At 38.5% G+C, this 23307-nt stretch overlaps 1 protein-coding gene across 1 annotated transcript in view; it reads right to left on the reverse strand.

Moving 5' to 3' along the window:
• Positions 1–3873: 3873 nt before the first annotated feature.
• The window catches only part of LOC107832007 (phosphoglucomutase, cytoplasmic), a 27606-nt gene continuing 8172 nt past the window's right edge, over positions 3874–23307 (reverse strand). The window contains exons 18-20 of the mRNA XM_075245464.1: positions 4698–4815; positions 4331–4447; positions 3874–4233 (exon numbers count right to left, since the gene is read on the reverse strand). Coding sequence (XP_075101565.1) covers positions 4162–4233; positions 4331–4447; positions 4698–4815 — 307 coding nt within the window. The 3' untranslated portion in view covers positions 3874–4161. The remainder of the gene's footprint in view (positions 4234–4330; positions 4448–4697; positions 4816–23307) is intronic.

Genomic DNA, 23307 nt, shown 5'->3' on the forward strand with positions numbered 1-23307 from the left:
TCAACACGGAATATCATAATGTGTCACAAATTCAGCTCAAACTCGTATCACGTACAAGAACGCCAACAACATGTGAGACAGCATATCAAAAGTGCACAGAGACAGAGATATAACATGCGGATATAACTATCATGACTGAACAGTATGACTACGACTAAGGCAAACGGCTCAACAGGGCAAAAATAGCCCTGTCATGGCTCAAAAAATTAAATAGATAGCCTAGACATGATTTCTAGCATGAATAACAACTCACGTAGTCATACAAATGGAGAAACATGATATCAAAGAAGCTTGATAGCAAAACAAGGCATATAATAGCCTAAGAATTACCCGGATCATGAATACCCCGATGCAAGTACACACGCCCGTTACCTAGCATGTGTGTCACCCCCAACACATCTCAAATATCATAGTTTCTAGGGATAAATATCCTCACTTCCAAGTTTAGATATGTTACTTACCTCGAACAAGCCAAATCAATATCGAGCAAGCCAAAACAATACTCTAGAAATGCCATCCCGCGCAAATCGACCTTCGAACGGCTCGAAACCAGCCAAAGCAACTCAAAATCATCAAATAATGCCATAGAAAACAAACTCAAACGATAAAGATCGAATCTTTAATTAAAAACTCAAAGTTAATAAAAAGTCAACCCGGGCTCGCACTTGAGAACCCGACAAAACTCACAAGTTCTGACAACCTATTCGAATCAAGTCTAACCATACCAATTTCACTCAAATCCGACTCCGAATCGATGTTCAAAAACCAATTATTCACTTTAGAAAATTATGACAAAAATCCACCAATTTTCCATTTAGATTCATAATCAAAATCCCAAAATCAAAGACGGAATCATGTAAAATAATCAAAATCGAGTAAAAAATACTTACCGCAATCCAAGTCGTAAAATTCCCCTCCAAGATCGTCCAAATTTGAGCTCTAACTCAAAATCTGATAAAATAACCAAAACCTTCAAAATAGAGTACTTTATAACACTGCTTCACGGATACCCATCGCGATCGCGGGAATATCTTCGCGATCGCGAAGCACAAAGTCGCTGTCAAAGAATACCCTCTGTGTTCGCGTCTCCAGTATCGCGAACGCGATGCACAAATCCGCCAAACCACCGTGAACATGGAATACCAGTCCCGAACGCTAAGCGTAAAGTACCCAGCCATCAAATGACCTTCGCGAACGCGGTCCCTCCCCCGCGAATGCAAAGAACAAAAACTCCTCCAGCTCACCTATCTTTGCACGAACGCGGCCTCCTTCTCGCGAACGCGATATCCTGCTCGTGATCGCAATGCCTTACCTGACACCAGCAAACCTACAACACAAAACCCATCTGAAATGATCTGAAACCACCTCGAAACTCACCCGAGCCCTTTGGGACCCCGTCCGAACATATCAACAAGTCCCAAATATAACACGGACCTGCTCGAGGCCTCAAATCACAAACAATAACATCAAAACCACGAATCGTCGATCAAGACCAATCTCTTAAGTTTATGAACTTCAAATTTCAACCAAGCGTCCGATTCAAGCCTAGCCAGTCCGGAATGAACCCAAATTTTGCACATAAGTTTCAAATGACATAACGAACCTATTCCAATTCCCGGAACAACAATCTGAATCCGAACATCAAAGTCAACTCCTAGTCAAACCTATAAACTTTTCAAACGTTCAAATTGCCAACTTTCGCCAAATATAGCCAAAATCTTCTAGGAACATCCAAATGCAAATCTGGGCATACGCCCATATCCAAAATCACTATCTGGACCTAACGGAACTATAAAAACTCCAATCCGAGATCAAATAAACAAAAGTCAAATTTGGGTAACTCTTCCAACTTAAAGCTTCCTAGTTAAGAATTATTCTTCCAAACCAATCCTGAACCACTCGAAAATCAAAATTGACCATACACGCAAGTCATAATACATTGTATGAAGCTACTCGTGACCTCAAACCACCGAAATGAATGCAAATGCTCAAAAAAACCGGTCGGGCTATTACAGTTTCATGCGCAAACATGTATATTCGAACATAAAATAATGCAATCGTTATTCGGGTTTAACATGGAGAAACCCTGGAAATCATTTAATGTTTATAAACGATTTACACGAGCAGAAAACGATCATGTTGGCTCTGATACCAATGTAATAAAACGAGCATAGGAGATTTATGGTAGTTCTCCAAAGCCGAAGTGGATCAAGTGCAATAACCTCGCTCAAATTACTGGTCTTTTGGATTCCTCATGTTGTGGATGGATCCCCTATTTTCACAGACTCTAAAACCCCCTTGTTTAATGCAAAGAACTACTAACCCTAACCATACTTTTTTGTGTATTAAGTCTCCAAACACCCATAATAGTATTTATATAGATTATGCGTATAGTTTAGATTGCCTAATGGGTCATCTTATCAACTTGCACCCCTTATAAGTGTGCTAGGCCCAAAAGGCTATTTTTTCCAACAGTGCTTATGCATATGCTTCGAGTATGAATCTATTGTATAAGCTATAAAAATGATAAGCACAAAAGATGCATGAAAGGGAGATGATTAGCTTGAGAATGAGCTTAAAAGTATAAGAACAATATGAGATGAGCTCCCCAGCATGGTGGAATTTTTCCATCAGATCCCAATAGTTTATCAGGTGGTGAAAGACTGGTTGTGACACGAAGCAAATGCGAACCCTAGCTGGCAGGGGTGAGTGTACACCAAGTGCGAACTCGTAACTAATAGGAGTGTTGTTAGATTGTCGTGAACAGGTGAGTTTATCCCTAGCTAACAGTGATGTTGTCAGATTGCCTTTACGATGACAGTGTGAATGCGATAGTAAGTTAAAGAAAAGTAAGATAAAAGTAATAAGAAATGTATAAAGATAAAAGTAATAAGAAATGTCAGTTTCACGGATACAATTACAAGATGAGTCTCCTGTGTAAGTTACAAGTATCTATGCATATGTATTCCTATATGTATTGCATCGCATGAACTTATACCAATTATTCTATCTTGGATTGAGTTATTTTACCATCCTATGAATAAGTAGACTCGACCATATATTTCATGTTTTCAGCTACAGATACAGAATCAAAGACAAAGTAAAGATGCTTGAGCTTGAATTCGAGTAAGCCCCAAACCTATTTCGTGGGTGCCTTTTATGTTGAGTATAAGCCTTTGATTTTTTTTCTTTTAGACATTAGCGTTTATCTTTTCTTCTAGACATCGATTTGTGCTACAGTTTCTATAGTTGTGCTCCATGTTACTCGTAGAAGTTCATGTCATGTTTACTCTGGATATTGAAGTTTATAGTTTTAAAGTTGTACATAATGATAATTGAAGTAAAAATACATAAGTATTGACTTTGTTATATTAAATAAAAGATATATACCATTCACTTTATTGCTTTGATGCATGTTACGGATGTCGATAACTATGTTCCTGAAGTGTATGATAGGTTTGAATGAAAGTTACGAAGTTTACAGCAACTAGCTCAGCTATCTTGTTCCTGTTGGAGCACGCGAGCAAAGGGAGTCGCAACTCATAACCAACATAGATGTGCAAAGGTTTGCTCCAAACATACAAACTTAACGAAACACATCAGAGAAAGGCGAATACAACAATAAACAGAGGGTGGGTGAGTGGTTGTTAGTATGTCACTCACTCGAGGGTTGAGCCTTTTTGGCTATCAAGATACACAGGATGAGGATGCCTGGCTGACAGAACCAGAAAAAAGAGAGAAGGGGAAAGAAAAGAAAAAGAGGAGTGCAGAACACATAGGCGAAAGGAAAGAAGAAAAATACAGAAAATCCTGATATCAAGAACAATACTCAGCCGACTGAGACTAGTCAAAGTTGGAAAAGCTGAATAAGAATTTGCAGAAGGAAAGACCGTTCATAGCAGTAGTCATTCTAGATGAAAGAGCAATGAATCAAAGTACAGTGAGATAGATTGCTGCATTTCTATATTTGAACAAGACTCTTCAACTCCAGACATGAGTTCTTTCACAGTAACCCTCAATTGGATGTGGACCATAATAAAAGACTCAAGAATAAGCTTGATATCTTGTAAATTCTATGGTGTCCGTCCAGTGAGGACAGTAAAATTATTCAATTATTTAGTTCGTAAGATACAAAAGCAAGTATATCATACACGAATAAGTTTATGTAATAACAGTTGGGGCAGAACGGCCAGTGTATTCCTGCATTTTCGATAGCTTAAGAGCAACCTCCACCTGTAACAAGATTAAATCTAATTTAGCGAAAACCCCAAAATATAAAATAAAAAGAAGACTGGACAACAAACATTAACTTTTCTCCAACATTACTTACCAGTGGAGCAAGTGCTTCCTGAGAATCTCTTCCAATCTTGGATGAATCCTTCTCATACTGCTCAATGTACAGACGGATAGTAGCACCTTCCGAGCCAGTTCCAGAGAGACGGAAAACCTAGCACAGTCCAAAAGGTGGATATTTAAAACACTAAAAGATCATGACCATATGCACCCAACAAGAGTTACCATAAATGTTTTTTGCATTCATTCCACTTTATTTGTTATTTAATTCTTTTGGTAAAAAGAAATGAACTCAGAAAAGAATTTGAATCCCCAGTTATCTGTGTATATTTTTCATATTCCCATGCACAACAGCTTCTAATTCACATATTCTCAATACTGCTAGAGCAGGAGAGATCCCTTACCAATCGTGATCCATCTTCAAATAGATATCTGATACCCTGATGCTTTGAGACCGAACCATCAACTGGGTCCTTGTACTCAAATTCATCAGCATGAACGACACTTGAAACATCTGAATCTGAATCTGAAATAAATGATGAATATAGACATGGATTTGTGAAATACAATCACTATATGATAAAGAACACTTACCTAATTCGAAATCGTGAAAAACTCTTTTGAAATCACCCCTAAGCCGAGTTATAATTGAGGGTTTATGAAAAATGGGAAAAATCCCGTTTTTGGTTTTGTTTTAAGTCACAGGGGTCAGGGCTTCTTCGCGTTCGCGAAGGGCCTGTCGCATTCACAATGAGTACCAGCCCGTGGCTTTCGCGTTTGCGAGTCCTCCTTCGCGTTCGTGACACCTTCGCGTTCGCGACGCCTTCGCGTTCGCGAGGCATAGCTCGCGTTCGCGCTGAAAGAATGATCGTCCCTCCCCCAGGTGTGCCAAACACTACGCGTTCGCGAGGAGATGGTCGCGTTTGTGAAGGGTAATGCCCCCATCGCATCGCGTTCGCGACCAAGCCTTCGCATTCGAGAAGAAAAAAAATCCAGCTACCCAGTTTACTCTTCGCGTTCGCGAGAGTACCTTCGCGAACGCGAAGAAGAAAATACCAGAACACCTGCTGCAGCAAAATACCAGATTTTCAAAGTCCAAAACATCCCGTAGCCTATCTGAAACTCACCCGAGCCCTCGGGGCTCCAAACCAAACATGCACACAGGTTCTAAAATATCATACGAACTTGCTCACATAATCGAATCGCCAAAATAACACCTAGAACTATGAATCGGACACCAAATCAAAGGAACATTTCAAGAAAACTTTAAAACTTATATTTATACAACCGGACGTTCGAATCACGTCAAATCAACTCCGATTCCCACCATATTCGGCAGACAAGTCATAAATATTATAGTGGACCTATACCGGGCTCCGAAACCAAAATACGGACCCGAGGTCAATAAATCCAATATCAGTAATTTCTTAGAAATCATTAAGCTTTCAAGCTTTTAATATTTCATCAAAATTCCATATCTCGAGCTAGGGACCTCGGAATTCGATTCCGGGCATACGCCCAAATCCCAAATTACGATACGGACCTACTGGAATTTTTAAAATACTGATCCGGATCCGTTTGTACAAAATATTGACCAAAGTCAACTTGGTTGAGTCTTAAAGCTCTAGTTCTCATTTTAATCTATTTTTCACATAAAAACTTTCCGAAAAATTGTACGGACTGCGCACATAAGTCGAAGAATTATAAATGGTGCTTTTTGAGGTCTTAAAAAATATAATTACTTATTAAATTTAAAGATGATATTTTTGGGTCATCACAAGAAAATATTCCAACAAACACCTTTTATTTCTCAACTAAACAAGAAGTATATATACAAAATGCATACATGTCAATGATAAATCAAGTAATTATTCTAGATTTATATTTAAATCAATAGAATATTATGATTTGATCTGGAAAAAATAATTTTCACATATTTCCAAGAACAAATCAAGGGAAAATTCAATAGTTTTACCTAATTTCACTTAGAAAAAGGGATATTAATTTTACATAGGCATCTAGAGAGACTGAGTCACATTCTGTATCACACAATAATTTTTTTTATTTATTTTCTAAAAATATCACAGAAAATAATTATTACAAAATTTACAATTTTAGAATGGTATTAATTGCAGAAAAAAATCAGTGTCCAAAAATTGAAAATATAACATATAGAAAAATCAAAAATTTAATTTCACACAAAACCACGAAAAGATCATTGAAATGGAGTCTGGGGTAGGACACACTCGCTAAAACTCTCTACTACCGCGACTGGGCTTAGGCAGGCCACACACAGCAGCCCTTCTTCTCCATTTCGGCAGTCAGCCTAATTCAGGTGCAGAAAAGATAGATTTTTCGCGGCCCAGTTTGTTTTTCTTCCTTTTTTTTTACTATTTTTATCCAATCAAAATACAAAGTGTCTTCTTAAACGTATTTTAAGATTGATTTCAAACACCAATTGCTCAAAAAATATCAAAATATAAGCCAAAATATCGACCAAAATAGTGGGTTGGGTGGAGGTGGGTCGCTAGGTTTTCCGGCCAAAAACGTGATTTTCCGGCCTATTCTCGCGGATTAATCATAAGATTTAGTCCTATTTGTGTTTAAGGACTCATTTGTATCGGCAAAAATAAAAAACAACGATTAGCAATTCGATCCCTCATCCAAACAAACCCTAATTTGATTTTTATTTAAAATCTTACAAAAACTTCGACGAAAATCACTTTTAATTATTTTTTTATGCTCAAGAAACATGCTGGTAGCATATTATAGAACGAGTTATGCACAGAAATTGCATGAAACCATGAATAATTGAATTTACGATTAAATTCGTATTAATTAAACCCTAGAATTTAAAACATCAATTATTCACAAATCGAAAGGGTTTAAAAACCCTCAGGTTTCTGTCACGACCCAAAATCCATATAGTCGTGATGGCACCTAACCCAACCCGCTAGATAAGCCAACTAACAGTCAACACAACTCTAATGAAACAACAAGAAATTAACAAGTGAGATAACTGCATTTCCGTACGATAACCCAAGAACTGGTAGTACATGAGCCACTAAGACTTAGATTTACAAAGCTGGTATGAAAATAAATACAACATCTATTTTGAATATACATAAACGGATTATAAATCTAAAGCTACCAAGGACAAGTGGCAGTTATATCCGGAAAGCATGTACATCTTCAATGCCAGCTCTCGTCATACATAATAATATAAGCTCCAAAATCTTCACGCAAGGTGCAGAAGTATAGTATGAGTACAACCGACATCATGTACTCAATAAGTAACAAACCTAACATCAGGTTGAAAGCAGTTATGAGCTCGGAAGAAGGTCAATGTCCAACACCAGCGATCAACAACAACACAAGATATAATAATGATAGTAACAATAAATAACTCAAAAGACATCATGCTCATCTCGTTCACAAATATGGGAAATTAGACATGCTTTACAAGTATAACAGTTAAAGCCCGAGTCTTTCATCGAAATCACTAAAATATGAGTTTTATCAGAGAACTGTGATTTTTTTTAAACTTTCAACAACAAATAAGACTTTTCATTTACCAGTTAGCATGATATCACAGTGAAATCATCAAGTACTTTCGCGCTCAGCACACTCAAGGTGCCTGGCTCAAATGCCCCTAACCATCACACACATAATAACTCGGCACTGTATGGGTGCCTGGCAAAAATGCCCTTCACCAAAGCACATATATCTATGTGATTGCGCTCTCTGTAATATCAAACTCCAGAGGGGAGGATCCTGGCTCAAGCCCTAATCAATATCACATAGCCCAATCGTGGAGCTTGGTGCACGCGTCGCTCCTAATCGGCACTACTTAGCCCAATATGGGTCTGGCGTACGCGTCACCTCAAAATCAAGAATCAATATACCTTTTGTGGCGTGCAACCCGATCTAAATATCAATCTGTTGCGGCGTACAATCCAATCCAACATAACTCATAACACGGCTCTATGGCCCACATTAATCATCAACCGCTCAAGTTTCCATATGCCAATATCTCACAGAAACATAATCCAATTATTCAACATCGAATATCACAATGTGTCACAAATTCAGCTCAAACTTGTATCACGTACAAGGATTCCAATAATATGTGAGACAGCATATCAAAAGTGTATAGAGAGAGCGATATAACATGCGGATATAACTATCATGACTGAACAGTATGACTACGACTAAGACAAACAGCTCAACATGGCAAAAATAGCCTTATCATGTCTCAAACAATTAAGCAGATAGCCTAGACATGATTTCTAGCATGAATAATAATTCACGTAGTTATACAAATGGAGAAAACATTATATCAAATAAGCATGATAGCAAAACAAGGCATATAATAGCCTAAGAACTACCCAGATCATGAATAACTTGGTGCACGCACACACGCCCATCACCTAGCACGTGCGTCACCCCCGACACATCTCAAATATCATAGTGTTTATGGATAAATAACCTCAAATCCATGTTTAGATATGTTACTTACCTCGAACAAGCCAAATCAATATCGAGCAAGCAAAACAATCCTTTAGAAATGTCATCCCGTGCGAATCGACCTTGGAACGGCTTGAAATTAGCAAAAGCAACTTAAAATCATCAAATAATGTCATAGGAAACAAACCCAAATGATAAAGGTTGAATCTTTAATCAAATACTCAAAGTCAACCAAAAGGTCAACCTGGCCCGTACCTCGAAACCCGACAAAATCACAAATTCCGACAACCCATTCAAATACGAGTCCAACCATACTAGTTTCACTCAAATCTGACTCTGTATCGATGTTCAGAACCCAATTATTCACTTTAAAAAGATTTTGACAAAAAACCCCAATTTCCCTTTTAGATTCATAATCAAAATGTCTAAATATCAAAATCGAAGATGGAATCATGTAAAATAATTAAAATTGAGTCAAAAATACTTACTCCAATCAAAATCATGAAAATCCCCTACAAGATCGCCCAAATCGGAGCTCTATAACTCAAAACGTGATAAAATAACCAAAACCTTCGAAAAAGAGTACTTTATAACACTGCTTCAGGGATACCCACCGCGATTACGGGAATATCTTCATGATCGCGATCGCGAAGTACAAACTCACTGCCAAAGAAGACCCTCTGTGTTCGCGTCTCCAGTATCATGAACGCGATGCACAAATCCGTCAAACCTCCGCGAAAGTGGAATACCAGTCGCGAACGTGAAGCGCAAAGTACCCAGCCATCAAACGGCCTTAGTGAATGCTGTCCCTCACCCATGAATGTGAAGAACAAATAATCCTCCAACTCACCTATCTCTTGGCGAATGCGAACGGGATCGCCTATTCGCGATCGCGATGCCTTACCTAACACCAGCAAACCGGCAACACAAAATCCATCCGAAATGATCGAAAACCACCCCGAAATGCACCCGAGCCCCTTGGGAGCCTGTCCGAACATACCAACAAGTCCAAAACATAACACGAACCTACTCGAGGCCTCGAATCACACATAATAACATTAAAACCACGAATCGTCGATCAAGACCAATTTCTTAAGTTCATAAACTTTAAATTTCAACCAAGCGTCCGATACAAGCCTAGCGGACCTAACGGAACCATAAAACTCCGATCCGAGGTCAAATACACAAAATTTAAAGTTGGTCAACTCTTCCAACTTAAAACTTCTTAGTTAAGAATCATTCTTCCAAACCAATCCCGAACTACTCAAAAACCAAAATCGACCATTCACGCAAGTCATAATACACAGTGTGAAGCTACTCATGACCTCAAACAACCAAACAGAATGCAAATGCTCAAAACGACCGATCGGGTCGTTACATTCTCCCCCACTTAAACATATGTTCGTCCTCGAACGTGCCAATAGTCGTTCCAAAGCCATCAAATCATTGTATAAACTCACCGTGTACATATCCATGGGTGATCCCACATCATCCTGATCCCTATAAGCCTTACAACACAGCCTAACTAAAGATCCTTACCTCAACCTTAGTCCATAAACCTTAGAATCAAATCTCCCACATCTGGAATCCATTATAAGATCTGATTCTCGCATTTGAACATTGTGCAAGTCTGAACAAGTTGTATCAAGACATAACCATATCCTGAGATATTTTCACATAATAACCCATAACTCAGATACTTCTAGCAATAACTTCCGATCACAATAGTTGCTCAATAACAAACCAGGTACCGATAGCAAACCCCATATCGAATAAAACCTTGTTTTAAAACTTTGTACACTTCCAATGATGAAAGAAACATGCAGATACTCTTAACCACTCATCAGATCAACAAGTCGTGGAGCTCTCTCACCCACCAAGAACCATAGTCAAATCCTAAGTTGACTAGTGACATCATCTTATCTCCAAACATACCTCAATTAATTCCGATAGTACTCATCCCATGTTCAATAACCTCATCTCATCCAGTACAAGCTGCTCGACAGACGTGTCACACCAATGCCACCTAGAGCCATATACCATTCAATTTGTGCACCGAACAAGCAACAACTCGGATATAACCAAAGATGGAAGAAGGATCAAATTAGAGAATTGTACTGCAAGCGCAATAGATATCACCCCAAAGTGCAATGCTCTTAACCCATCACACAAAGGAGAACCAAAACACATAAAATAAACACAAAGGAACATATGCATGGAATACCTGAAGCCATGATACTCAAAATCGATAACCATATGCATATCGATAACAAAAATACAAAGTGCATGACCATAACCATGGAGAAAAGAATAGCACAATATACCACACACATGAAGACCATATCCAAGGCGCAATCCATCATTCAACGCCCCAAGAACTATCTCACTCAAATTTTGCCACAAAGCCCAACATTCCACATCATGCGTGCAAATAGTCAATAGTCTCATAACTCATCATAGCATAGAAGATTAACACATGGAACATGTTAGAACACGAATAAGATCAACTCTAACCGATGCCCCCCCCCCCAACACTCGTTGTGCGAGGTAAACAAATCCGATCCAATGTAGAACACCCATTCCTAGCATGCCTACCAATGGGCCCCCAAATCAACTCTGGTCATCCACAAATAGGTAAATAAACCTCTAAAAGTCCACAGTAACCTAATAATAACACATACAGCCAGCTGTTGAACTCTCAACATGCCTTCACCGTCTGCAAACACGGAACAATCTCCGATAACCCTCCTAGTCTTCAAATCCCTAGAATACAAGAATTACCATCTCTGATCCCAACTCCACCATTCAAATGACTGACACATCGCTCATACACAATCATCTCACTGAAAATACTTCCATAATTCTTTCGTGCCATATAGCAAAATCGGAACATCATCAGTCGATCAACCAGGCGATTATCGTAATACCAGTCAAACATCTGCAAGTCAAAACACAGTGCGCCTTATGAAATGCACATCCTTCTCAGGTGATACCAGATAATGCCAGCATTCTTCTAAACATCTGAAACCGTCCATACTATCTAGAACTCATGACCTTCTCTTTAAATGGAATCTCAACCTCGTACATGAAATCCTCAATCCCGCATGTCGCACCGCACCTATTATGCCATCATACGAAAATACGAGAACCCCATTATCAACTATGAATCACAAGAAGGATACACATTCTATCATCCAGAAACCTTCCATTTGACCCCCATCCAAGAGAAAATTACAACACGCAACATACCCCTCAATCCTGTCGAAAACATCTATCCCAAGTCGTGGTTGAAACCATCAAGAAATCTTCGCAACCCATTCGCACATAACCAAGCCATTAGAACTGAATCCCTCTAACTCAACCAATTCACGCAAATCGCTCAACCTAAGAGTATTTCCGCAGAACAACCGGTAGAGCCTCACCACACCAAGAGAACCAAAAGAACGATCATATCTATTACCATGCCGACCCGAATCACTACCAAGCTTACCCATTTCTTTGAATTCTCCTCGACTTGCCTTTAAGTTAACACTTCTTCATGCCAATACACTATGATCCTTAACAAAGCTCATCACAAGAGATCCTAGCATGAAACCACGTCGTCCTAAGTCCATAAGTCACTGTATTCCCTCTTAGGCGTCCAATAGTGCCGCAACCAAAATGCCCACTTTGAAGACCTTCTATGAATCTAAAGATGTTTCTTTAACCTCTCAAATACTGATATGTAGAATCAATAATGATATGGAAATATTGCAAGTCTCGGCACCATCCAATGCAAATCTCCGATCTTAGCCATTTAGCAATTTAAAAATCCTAAAATACCACATATGAATCATGAACTCATTAGAACCTTCTCGGAAGTTATCTACTCTACTCTAGTCTCAAATGCACCGCCAATACGAGTTGAAAGACTTGTGCTCCATTAGCACACAAATACCTTAGGAAGCAACCCCATCTTAAGCAACTGAGTGAATCCTTTCTCCTTGCACACTACATCTACCATGAATAACAAACCCAAATCATTCCAAGATTTCCAATATGCCCATAAGATTTAGCACATTTTGCATCCAGCAATTTCCTCACTTGAGTCATCCTCGAAATTAACATCATCAAGCATAACCAATCCACAAGTATGCCTCAGACCAAAACTAACATAACACATGATCATGCAATCTAATCGTTGATAGCAGACTCCCCCACTTGGCTCAAAACCATAGAACATAACACCTGATAATTCCATAATACCCTTACTCCATAACTATCATAATCTTGCACCGTGATTCAGCTAAATCCTTCATGAACTCATGTAGACCTAATAATAAGATACCTCAACTCATCCGCTAAGCGCATATCCATCCTTGTGGCAGTCAAGCAAACTTCCTCAAGCGATTCAAACTCAAATTGAAACACACATAACCCACTAATAGAAAGAAAACTCTTCACATAATATCATAGGGATCACATAACCTCAGAACATCCTGTAGGAGATAACCCACCTGCCTAGCCTCAAACTGCATTTCTCTATGCCCTTCCATAGACACAAACACTATGAAATCACTAAATCATCCCTAGTCTAAACCCGTCAACAAGACTTGAGTCTACTTCATCCCACCAATAAACAAATGCAGACCCTAACATACTCATAACTCAAGACTATACAACACATCACGACAGAACTCGAGCATCCATAGTCCTTTCACATCCGAAGCGAAATCCTTCACATCACATCCAAACTATCTAAGCACATTCCGCATTCACATAACACTCATCATATAGCTTTCTAACCACTCACTGAGCTATTAATCCAACTCCTAGGGATACTACCGGAAATATAATTCCAAAAGCACATACTCACACAATTGGAACCATTGAGCCAGCTACGGTCTGATCTCAAGTCCTCCAGACTGGCCTATGCCCACAACACAAAACACACATCTCGTACCTCATCCACGACATCATAAGTCGTTAGTGTATAGCTGATACTGAGTGCTCAACATCACATATAAGTGGATGGAAAGAAACCGAAGATATATGTTTCAAGCTGAATAAATACTGCACGATAAGGAAAGAAAGATGGGAAGTTTCCTAGATGCCTTGTAGCCTCTCGAAGATAAGTATGGGCTTCATCATACCGATCCGCAAGACTCTACTAGATACTTGATCATGACTCATAGAACCTATGAACCTAGAGCTCTAATACCAACTTGTCACAATCTAAAATTTATCTAGTCGTGATGGCACCTAACCCAACCCGCTAGGTAAGCCAAATAACAGTCAACACAACTCTAATGAAATAACAAGAAATCAATAAGTGAGATAACTGCATTTTCGTATAATAACCCAAGGACTGGTAGTACAAGTCATGATCCACTAAGACTTAGATTTACAAAGATGGTATGAAAAAATATACAACATATGTTTGGAATGTACATAAACAGATTACAAATCTAAAGCTACCAAGGACAAGTGGCAGCTATTTCCGTAAAGTAGGTACATCTTTAATGCCAGCTCCCACCATACACAGCAACATCAACTCCAAGATCTACACGCAAGGTGTAGAAGTGTAGTATGAGTACAACCAACCCCATGTACTCAATAAGTAACACACCTAACCTCGGGTTGAAAGCAGTGACGATCTCGGAAGAATGTCAATGTCCAACACCAATGATCAACAACAACACAAGATGTAATGATGATAGTAACGGTAAATAACTCAAAAGACATCATGTTTAGCTCATTCACAAATACGGGGAATTAGACATGCTTTACAAGTATAACAGTTAAATCCCGAATCTTCCATCGAAGTCACTAAAATATGAGTTTTATCAGAGAAATTTGATTTGTTTCAAAACTTTTAACAATAGATAAGACTTTTCATTTACCAGTTAGCATAAGAAAAATACATCTCTATGCCTACATGTTAAATACATGTCAAGTAAATAACACCATATTGCCATCTAGCATGAGAAAAATACATCTCTATGCCTACATGTCAAATATATTGTAACGACCCAATCGGTAATTTTATGTATTTGAGCCCCATTTTCCCTTTTGAAGCTTCTCATAGTGTATTTGTGGTTTTATAACTTGCGGGGGTGGTTAGTTTCATTTTGGGGAAGTCTTGGAATGATTTGGACCCTTTGGTTCTTGGTTTAGAAGCTTAAGTTGGGAATGTTGACCTAGGTTTGACTTTTTTAAAAACAACCTCGGAACGGTATTTTGATGTCTCCTATAGGTCCGTATAATGATTTTGTACTTGGACATATGCCCAAAATTGAATTTGGAGGTCCCTAGGTTGATTTGACTTATTTTGCCGAAAGTTGGCAATTTGAGGTTTAGGAATTTCCCTAAGTTTGACTGTAGGTGGACTTTATGGGCATCGGGTTGGGATTTTGGTTTTGGGACTTGGAATAGGTCTGGTTTTCTATTTGAAACTTGTCTGCAAAATTTGGAGTAATTCGGAGTTGGTTTGATAGGAATCGGGTGCTTGGTTGTGATTCTAAAGGTTCTTGAGTTTTCCTTTTGAATTTCATGTGTTTTGATGTCCGATTCGTAGTTCTGGATATTATTTTGGTGTTTTGATTGCACAAGCAAATTCATTATGTTTTATTCTTGTGTGGATGTTTGGTGTGGAGCCTCGAGGGCTCGGGTGCGTTTTGGACGTGTTTCGAATTGGTTTGAATTCATTTTTGGGTTGTTGGTGTGCTGGTGCTCCAGTTATCGCTATTGCGAACACCAACCACAAAATTACTAAGTAGGCAGGGAGGGGCAAGTATCGCATTTGCGATTCCTTACTCGCAATTGCAAAGAAAGGCCTGGGCTGGGTAGGTTTACATTTACGACCAATTGGTCACATTTGCGAGAGGGACAGACTTCGCAAATGCGAAGTCAGTGCCGCATTTGCGGCATTTCCCTGGATTGTCAGGTGCCGCATTTGTGAGTCATTGTTTGCATTTGCGAGGGTTCGCAATTGCGAACCCAGGGTCACAAATGCGACTTCTACACCTGAACATAAAGGCTGGAAAATAGAATTTAGTCTCATTTTTCATATTGTAGAACCCTAGACTTGGTAGGAGGCAATTTTGAGGAGGGATTTTAACCTAAAAATATTGGGTAAGTGATTTTGATCAATTTACAATTATATTACATGATTATTTATGATATTTAACATCAAATTCATGAATTTCTAAGAGAAATTTTTGAAAGTTTTGTCTATGTTTTGAAAAATAAAAATTTGAGATTTGAGAGTTGAATTGGACTCGGATTTGAAAATGAAACCAATATATAGACTCGTGGGGTTATGGGTAGTCGATATCTACCCTTGGACTCGGGTGTTGACCGGGCGTACCTAGGGTTGACTTTTGTTGACTTTTGGAGAATTGTGTAAAGAACTTAGCTTTATTAACCGAAATTGGTTTGTCTTGCATTGATTGATGATATTAAGTCATTTTTTGTTAGATTTGAGCCGCATGGAGGCGAATTATAAGGAAAAATCCATTTTTGAGCGTTGATTTGGCCTAGTTGAGGTAAGTATCTTGCTTAACTTTGTGTGGGAGAAACTACCCCTTAGGATTTGGTTGATTATACTATTTGAATTATGTGAAAGAGGTGTACATGAGGTGACGAATGTGTACACAGGCTTATATGTGAAAATTTACTGGTTTAGACTCTTAGATTAATTATAAGCATTTAATTAAAAAATTTATTATTAGGTCTATCTTTCGTTATCAAGTTTATTCTTACATGCTTTAATTGAATTTATTATTACATGTTCTAGTTTCCATTGTCGAGGTAACTCTTATATGCATCTATTAGTAGTTGTTGTTACATGTTATTCTTTCCATTGTTGAGTTATTCTCATGCATTTAGTCGTAGTTGCTATTTCATGATATCTCTTCATTGTTAAGCATATGTTATGCATTAGAGTTTGAAGTTGCCATTTCATGGAAATACCTTTGTTGTTGAGTTATTGAAGTTGTAATGGTTGAAGAGCTAATAACACGTTTGTGGTTGAAATTATTGGTTATTGGAATACCTTTCTTGTTGAGTTATTTCTCGTTCATTTTGTTATTATTGAGATTCTTGTTCACATTGTGGTTGAACCATAGACTATGTGTTGTGATGACATTGGTATTGTTAATTTCTGGCAATGTTTTGGCATATGGACACGTGTGGTACGAATTGATTATTGTGTTGTGATATTGATGCGCATGCGGCGGTATAAAGGTGGGAATCGATGTGCATGGGTCGAGATAAGGTGGGATTTATATGCATGTTGCTAGTAAGAGAATTACTTGAATTCACGCGGTGAGAGGGGGATAAAGCGCATGTAGCTATTTTAGGAAAAATATTTTTAAAATAAATACAAGGCTCACGCGGCGATATAAGGAAGATTGTGATTGTGACTTGTGAAATGTGAATATGAGGTATGGTACCTCGGTGTGATTCTTGTTGTATATTCTATGTTGGAAAGGTTTTGTTGATTTGAGCGGTTATTACTTTGTTTCCTTACCTCATTCAATTCGTAATTTTGATTGTAATCGGTTGTTTGTTGTCTTTATCATATGTGCACTCTTTGTTGTCATTGTTGCTTTTATTTCCATTGTTAGCTTGTATTGATAAATTGCCTTATTGTCATTTATTACCTTTACTTCCCCGTTGTTAGATTAAATTAATATTTTGCACAGGTTTCTATGTCTAGTAGGTGTCTTGACCTGGCCTCGTCACTACTCTACCGAGGTTAGGCTTGATACTTACTAGGTACCATTGTGGTGTACTCATGCTATGCTTCTGCATATTTTTGTGCAGATCCAAGTACTTCTGCTCGTGTCGGACGCCAGTGAGTTGACTCAGATTTTGCGGAGACTTCAAGGTATACCTGCTTGACGCTCGCAGGACTCAGAGTCACCTTCTAGAGTTCCTATGCTACTGTTTCTTTAGTTTTCGAACAGTACTGTGTTAGAGATTCTTAGTATATTTCAGTAGAGATTATGACTCAGTTCAACCGGTTTTGGGGATTTTATGACTGTTGTTCCATTTTGGCATTGTGATATTTTATCAGTTTAATAATATCTTAATCGTTATTTCTGTTAAATTCTCAATGTGTGTTAGGCTTACCTAGTCTTAGAGACTAGGTGCCATCACGGCTACCTAAGGTGGGATTTTGGGATCGTGACAAGGTGCTGAGAGTGAAAGTACTTGATGATTTCATTGTGATATATATATATATATATATATATATATATATATATATATATATATATATATATATATATATGTATAAGTCAATAATATCACAGTGAATTCATCAAATACTCTCGCTCTCAGCACACTCAAGGTGCCTGGCTCAAATGCCCCTCACCATCACACACATAATCACTCAGCACTGTAAGGGTTGCCTGACACAAATTCCCCTCACCAAAGCACATATATCTTTGTGCCTGCGCTTACTGCAACATCAGACTCCGGAGGGGCCGATCCTAGCCCAAGCGCTAATCAATATCACATAGCCTAATCGTGGGGCCTGGTGCACACGTCGCACCTGATCAGCACTACTTAGCCCAATATGGGCCTGACATACACGTCACCTCAAAATCAATAATCAATATACCCGTTCCGGCATGCAACCGATCCAAATATCAATCTGTTGTGGCGTGTAACCCGATACAACATAACTCACAACACGACTTTATGGTCCACATCAGTCATCAACCGATCAAGTCTCCATATGCCAAAATCTCACAAAAACATAATCCAATTATTCAACACGGAATATCATAATGTGTCACAAATTCAGCTCAAACTCGTATCACGTACAAGAACGCCAACAACATGTGAGACAGCATATCAAAAGTGCACAGAGACAGAGATATAACATGCGGATATAACTATCATGACTGAACAGTATGACTACGACTAAGGCAAACGGCTCAACAGGGCAAAAATAGCCCTGTCATGGCTCAAAAAATTAAATAGATAGCCTAGACATGATTTCTAGCATGAATAACAACTCACGTAGTCATACAAATGGAGAAACATGATATCAAAGAAGCTTGATAGCAAAACAAGGCATATAATAGCCTAAGAATTACCCGGATCATGAATACCCCGATGCAAGTACACACGCCCGTTACCTAGCATGTGTGTCACCCCCAACACATCTCAAATATCATAGTTTCTAGGGATAAATATCCTCACTTCCAAGTTTAGATATGTTACTTACCTCGAACAAGCCAAATCAATATCGAGCAAGCCAAAACAATACTCTAGAAATGCCATCCCGCGCAAATCGACCTTCGAACGGCTCGAAACCAGCCAAAGCAACTCAAAATCATCAAATAATGCCATAGAAAACAAACTCAAACGATAAAGATCGAATCTTTAATTAAAAACTCAAAGTTAATAAAAAGTCAACCCGGGCTCGCACTTGAGAACCCGACAAAACTCACAAGTTCTGACAACCTATTCGAATCAAGTCTAACCATACCAATTTCACTCAAATCCGACTCCGAATCGATGTTCAAAAACCAATTATTCACTTTAGAAAATTATGACAAAAATCCACCAATTTTCCATTTAGATTCATAATCAAAATCCCAAAATCAAAGACGGAATCATGTAAAATAATCAAAATCGAGTAAAAAATACTTACCGCAATCCAAGTCGTAAAATTCCCCTCCAAGATCGTCCAAATTTGAGCTCTAACTCAAAATCTGATAAAATAACCAAAACCTTCAAAATAGAGTACTTTATAACACTGCTTCACGGATACCCATCGCGATCGCGGGAATATCTTCGCGATCGCGAAGCACAAAGTCGCTGTCAAAGAATACCCTCTGTGTTCGCGTCTCCAGTATCGCGAACGCGATGCACAAATCCGCCAAACCACCGTGAACATGGAATACCAGTCCCGAACGCTAAGCGTAAAGTACCCAGCCATCAAATGACCTTCGCGAACGCGGTCCCTCCCCCGCGAATGCAAAGAACAAAAACTCCTCCAGCTCACCTATCTTTGCACGAACGCGGCCTCCTTCTCGCGAACGCGATATCCTGCTCGTGATCGCAATGCCTTACCTGACACCAGCAAACCTACAACACAAAACCCATCTGAAATGATCTGAAACCACCTCGAAACTCACCCGAGCCCTTTGGGACCCCGTCCGAACATATCAACAAGTCCCAAATATAACACGGACCTGCTCGAGGCCTCAAATCACAAACAATAACATCAAAACCACGAATCGTCGATCAAGACCAATCTCTTAAGTTTATGAACTTCAAATTTCAACCAAGCGTCCGATTCAAGCCTAGCCAGTCCGGAATGAACCCAAATTTTGCACATAAGTTTCAAATGACATAACGAACCTATTCCAATTCCCGGAACAACAATCTGAATCCGAACATCAAAGTCAACTCCTAGTCAAACCTATAAACTTTTCAAACGTTCAAATTGCCAACTTTCGCCAAATATAGCCAAAATCTTCTAGGAACATCCAAATGCAAATCTGGGCATACGCCCATATCCAAAATCACTATCTGGACCTAACGGAACTATAAAAACTCCAATCCGAGATCAAATAAACAAAAGTCAAATTTGGGTAACTCTTCCAACTTAAAGCTTCCTAGTTAAGAATTATTCTTCCAAACCAATCCTGAACCACTCGAAAATCAAAATTGACCATACACGCAAGTCATAATACATTGTATGAAGCTACTCGTGACCTCAAACCACCGAAATGAATGCAAATGCTCAAAAAAACCGGTCGGGCTATTACAGTTTCATGCGCAAACATGTATATTCGAACATAAAATAATGCAATCGTTATTCGGGTTTAACATGGAGAAACCCTGGAAATCATTTAATGTTTATAAACGATTTACACGAGCAGAAAACGATCATGTTGGCTCTGATACCAATGTAATAAAACGAGCATAGGAGATTTATGGTAGTTCTCCAAAGCCGAAGTGGATCAAGTGCAATAACCTCGCTCAAATTACTGGTCTTTTGGATTCCTCATGTTGTGGATGGATCCCCTATTTTCACAGACTCTAAAACCCCCTTGTTTAATGCAAAGAACTACTAACCCTAACCATACTTTTTTGTGTATTAAGTCTCCAAACACCCATAATAGTATTTATATAGATTATGCGTATAGTTTAGATTGCCTAATGGGTCATCTTATCAACTTGCACCCCTTATAAGTGTGCTAGGCCCAAAAGGCTATTTTTTCCAACAGTGCTTATGCATATGCTTCGAGTATGAATCTATTGTATAAGCTATAAAAATGATAAGCACAAAAGATGCATGAAAGGGAGATGATTAGCTTGAGAATGAGCTTAAAAGTATAAGAACAATATGAGATGAGCTCCCCAGCATGGTGGAATTTTTCCATCAGATCCCAATAGTTTATCAGGTGGTGAAAGACTGGTTGTGACACGAAGCAAATGCGAACCCTAGCTGGCAGGGGTGAGTGTACACCAAGTGCGAACTCGTAACTAATAGGAGTGTTGTTAGATTGTCGTGAACAGGTGAGTTTATCCCTAGCTAACAGTGATGTTGTCAGATTGCCTTTACGATGACAGTGTGAATGCGATAGTAAGTTAAAGAAAAGTAAGATAAAAGTAATAAGAAATGTATAAAGATAAAAGTAATAAGAAATGTCAGTTTCACGGATACAATTACAAGATGAGTCTCCTGTGTAAGTTACAAGTATCTATGCATATGTATTCCTATATGTATTGCATCGCATGAACTTATACCAATTATTCTATCTTGGATTGAGTTATTTTACCATCCTATGAATAAGTAGACTCGACCATATATTTCATGTTTTCAGCTACAGATACAGAATCAAAGACAAAGTAAAGATGCTTGAGCTTGAATTCGAGTAAGCCCCAAACCTATTTCGTGGGTGCCTTTTATGTTGAGTATAAGCCTTTGATTTTTTTTCTTTTAGACATTAGCGTTTATCTTTTCTTCTAGACATCGATTTGTGCTACAGTTTCTATAGTTGTGCTCCATGTTACTCGTAGAAGTTCATGTCATGTTTACTCTGGATATTGAAGTTTATAGTTTTAAAGTTGTACATAATGATAATTGAAGTAAAAATACATAAGTATTGACTTTGTTATATTAAATAAAAGATATATACCATTCACTTTATTGCTTTGATGCATGTTACGGATGTCGATAACTATGTTCCTGAAGTGTATGATAGGTTTGAATGAAAGTTACGAAGTTTACAGCAACTAGCTCAGCTATCTTGTTCCTGTTGGAGCACGCGAGCAAAGGGAGTCGCAACTCATAACCAACATAGATGTGCAAAGGTTTGCTCCAAACATACAAACTTAACGAAACACATCAGAGAAAGGCGAATACAACAATAAACAGAGGGTGGGTGAGTGGTTGTTAGTATGTCACTCACTCGAGGGTTGAGCCTTTTTGGCTATCAAGATACACAGGATGAGGATGCCTGGCTGACAGAACCAGAAAAAAGAGAGAAGGGGAAAGAAAAGAAAAAGAGGAGTGCAGAACACATAGGCGAAAGGAAAGAAGAAAAATACAGAAAATCCTGATATCAAGAACAATACTCAGCCGACTGAGACTAGTCAAAGTTGGAAAAGCTGAATAAGAATTTGCAGAAGGAAAGACCGTTCATAGCAGTAGTCATTCTAGATGAAAGAGCAATGAATCAAAGTACAGTGAGATAGATTGCTGCATTTCTATATTTGAACAAGACTCTTCAACTCCAGACATGAGTTCTTTCACAGTAACCCTCAATTGGATGTGGACCATAATAAAAGACTCAAGAATAAGCTTGATATCTTGTAAATTCTATGGTGTCCGTCCAGTGAGGACAGTAAAATTATTCAATTATTTAGTTCGTAAGATACAAAAGCAAGTATATCATACACGAATAAGTTTATGTAATAACAGTTGGGGCAGAACGGCCAGTGTATTCCTGCATTTTCGATAGCTTAAGAGCAACCTCCACCTGTAACAAGATTAAATCTAATTTAGCGAAAACCCCAAAATATAAAATAAAAAGAAGACTGGACAACAAACATTAACTTTTCTCCAACATTACTTACCAGTGGAGCAAGTGCTTCCTGAGAATCTCTTCCAATCTTGGATGAATCCTTCTCATACTGCTCAATGTACAGACGGATAGTAGCACCTTCCGAGCCAGTTCCAGAGAGACGGAAAACCTAGCACAGTCCAAAAGGTGGATATTTAAAACACTAAAAGATCATGACCATATGCACCCAACAAGAGTTACCATAAATGTTTTTTGCATTCATTCCACTTTATTTGTTATTTAATTCTTTTGGTAAAAAGAAATGAACTCAGAAAAGAATTTGAATCCCCAGTTATCTGTGTATATTTTTCATATTCCCATGCACAACAGCTTCTAATTCACATATTCTCAATACTGCTAGAGCAGGAGAGATCCCTTACCAATCGTGATCCATCTTCAAATAGATATCTGATACCCTGATGCTTTGAGACCGAACCATCAACTGGGTCCTTGTACTCAAATTCATCAG

Source organism: Nicotiana tabacum, chromosome 23, assembly GCF_000715075.1.
Source record: "Nicotiana tabacum cultivar K326 chromosome 23, ASM71507v2, whole genome shotgun sequence".
Lineage (NCBI taxonomy): Eukaryota > Viridiplantae > Streptophyta > Magnoliopsida > Solanales > Solanaceae > Nicotiana > Nicotiana tabacum.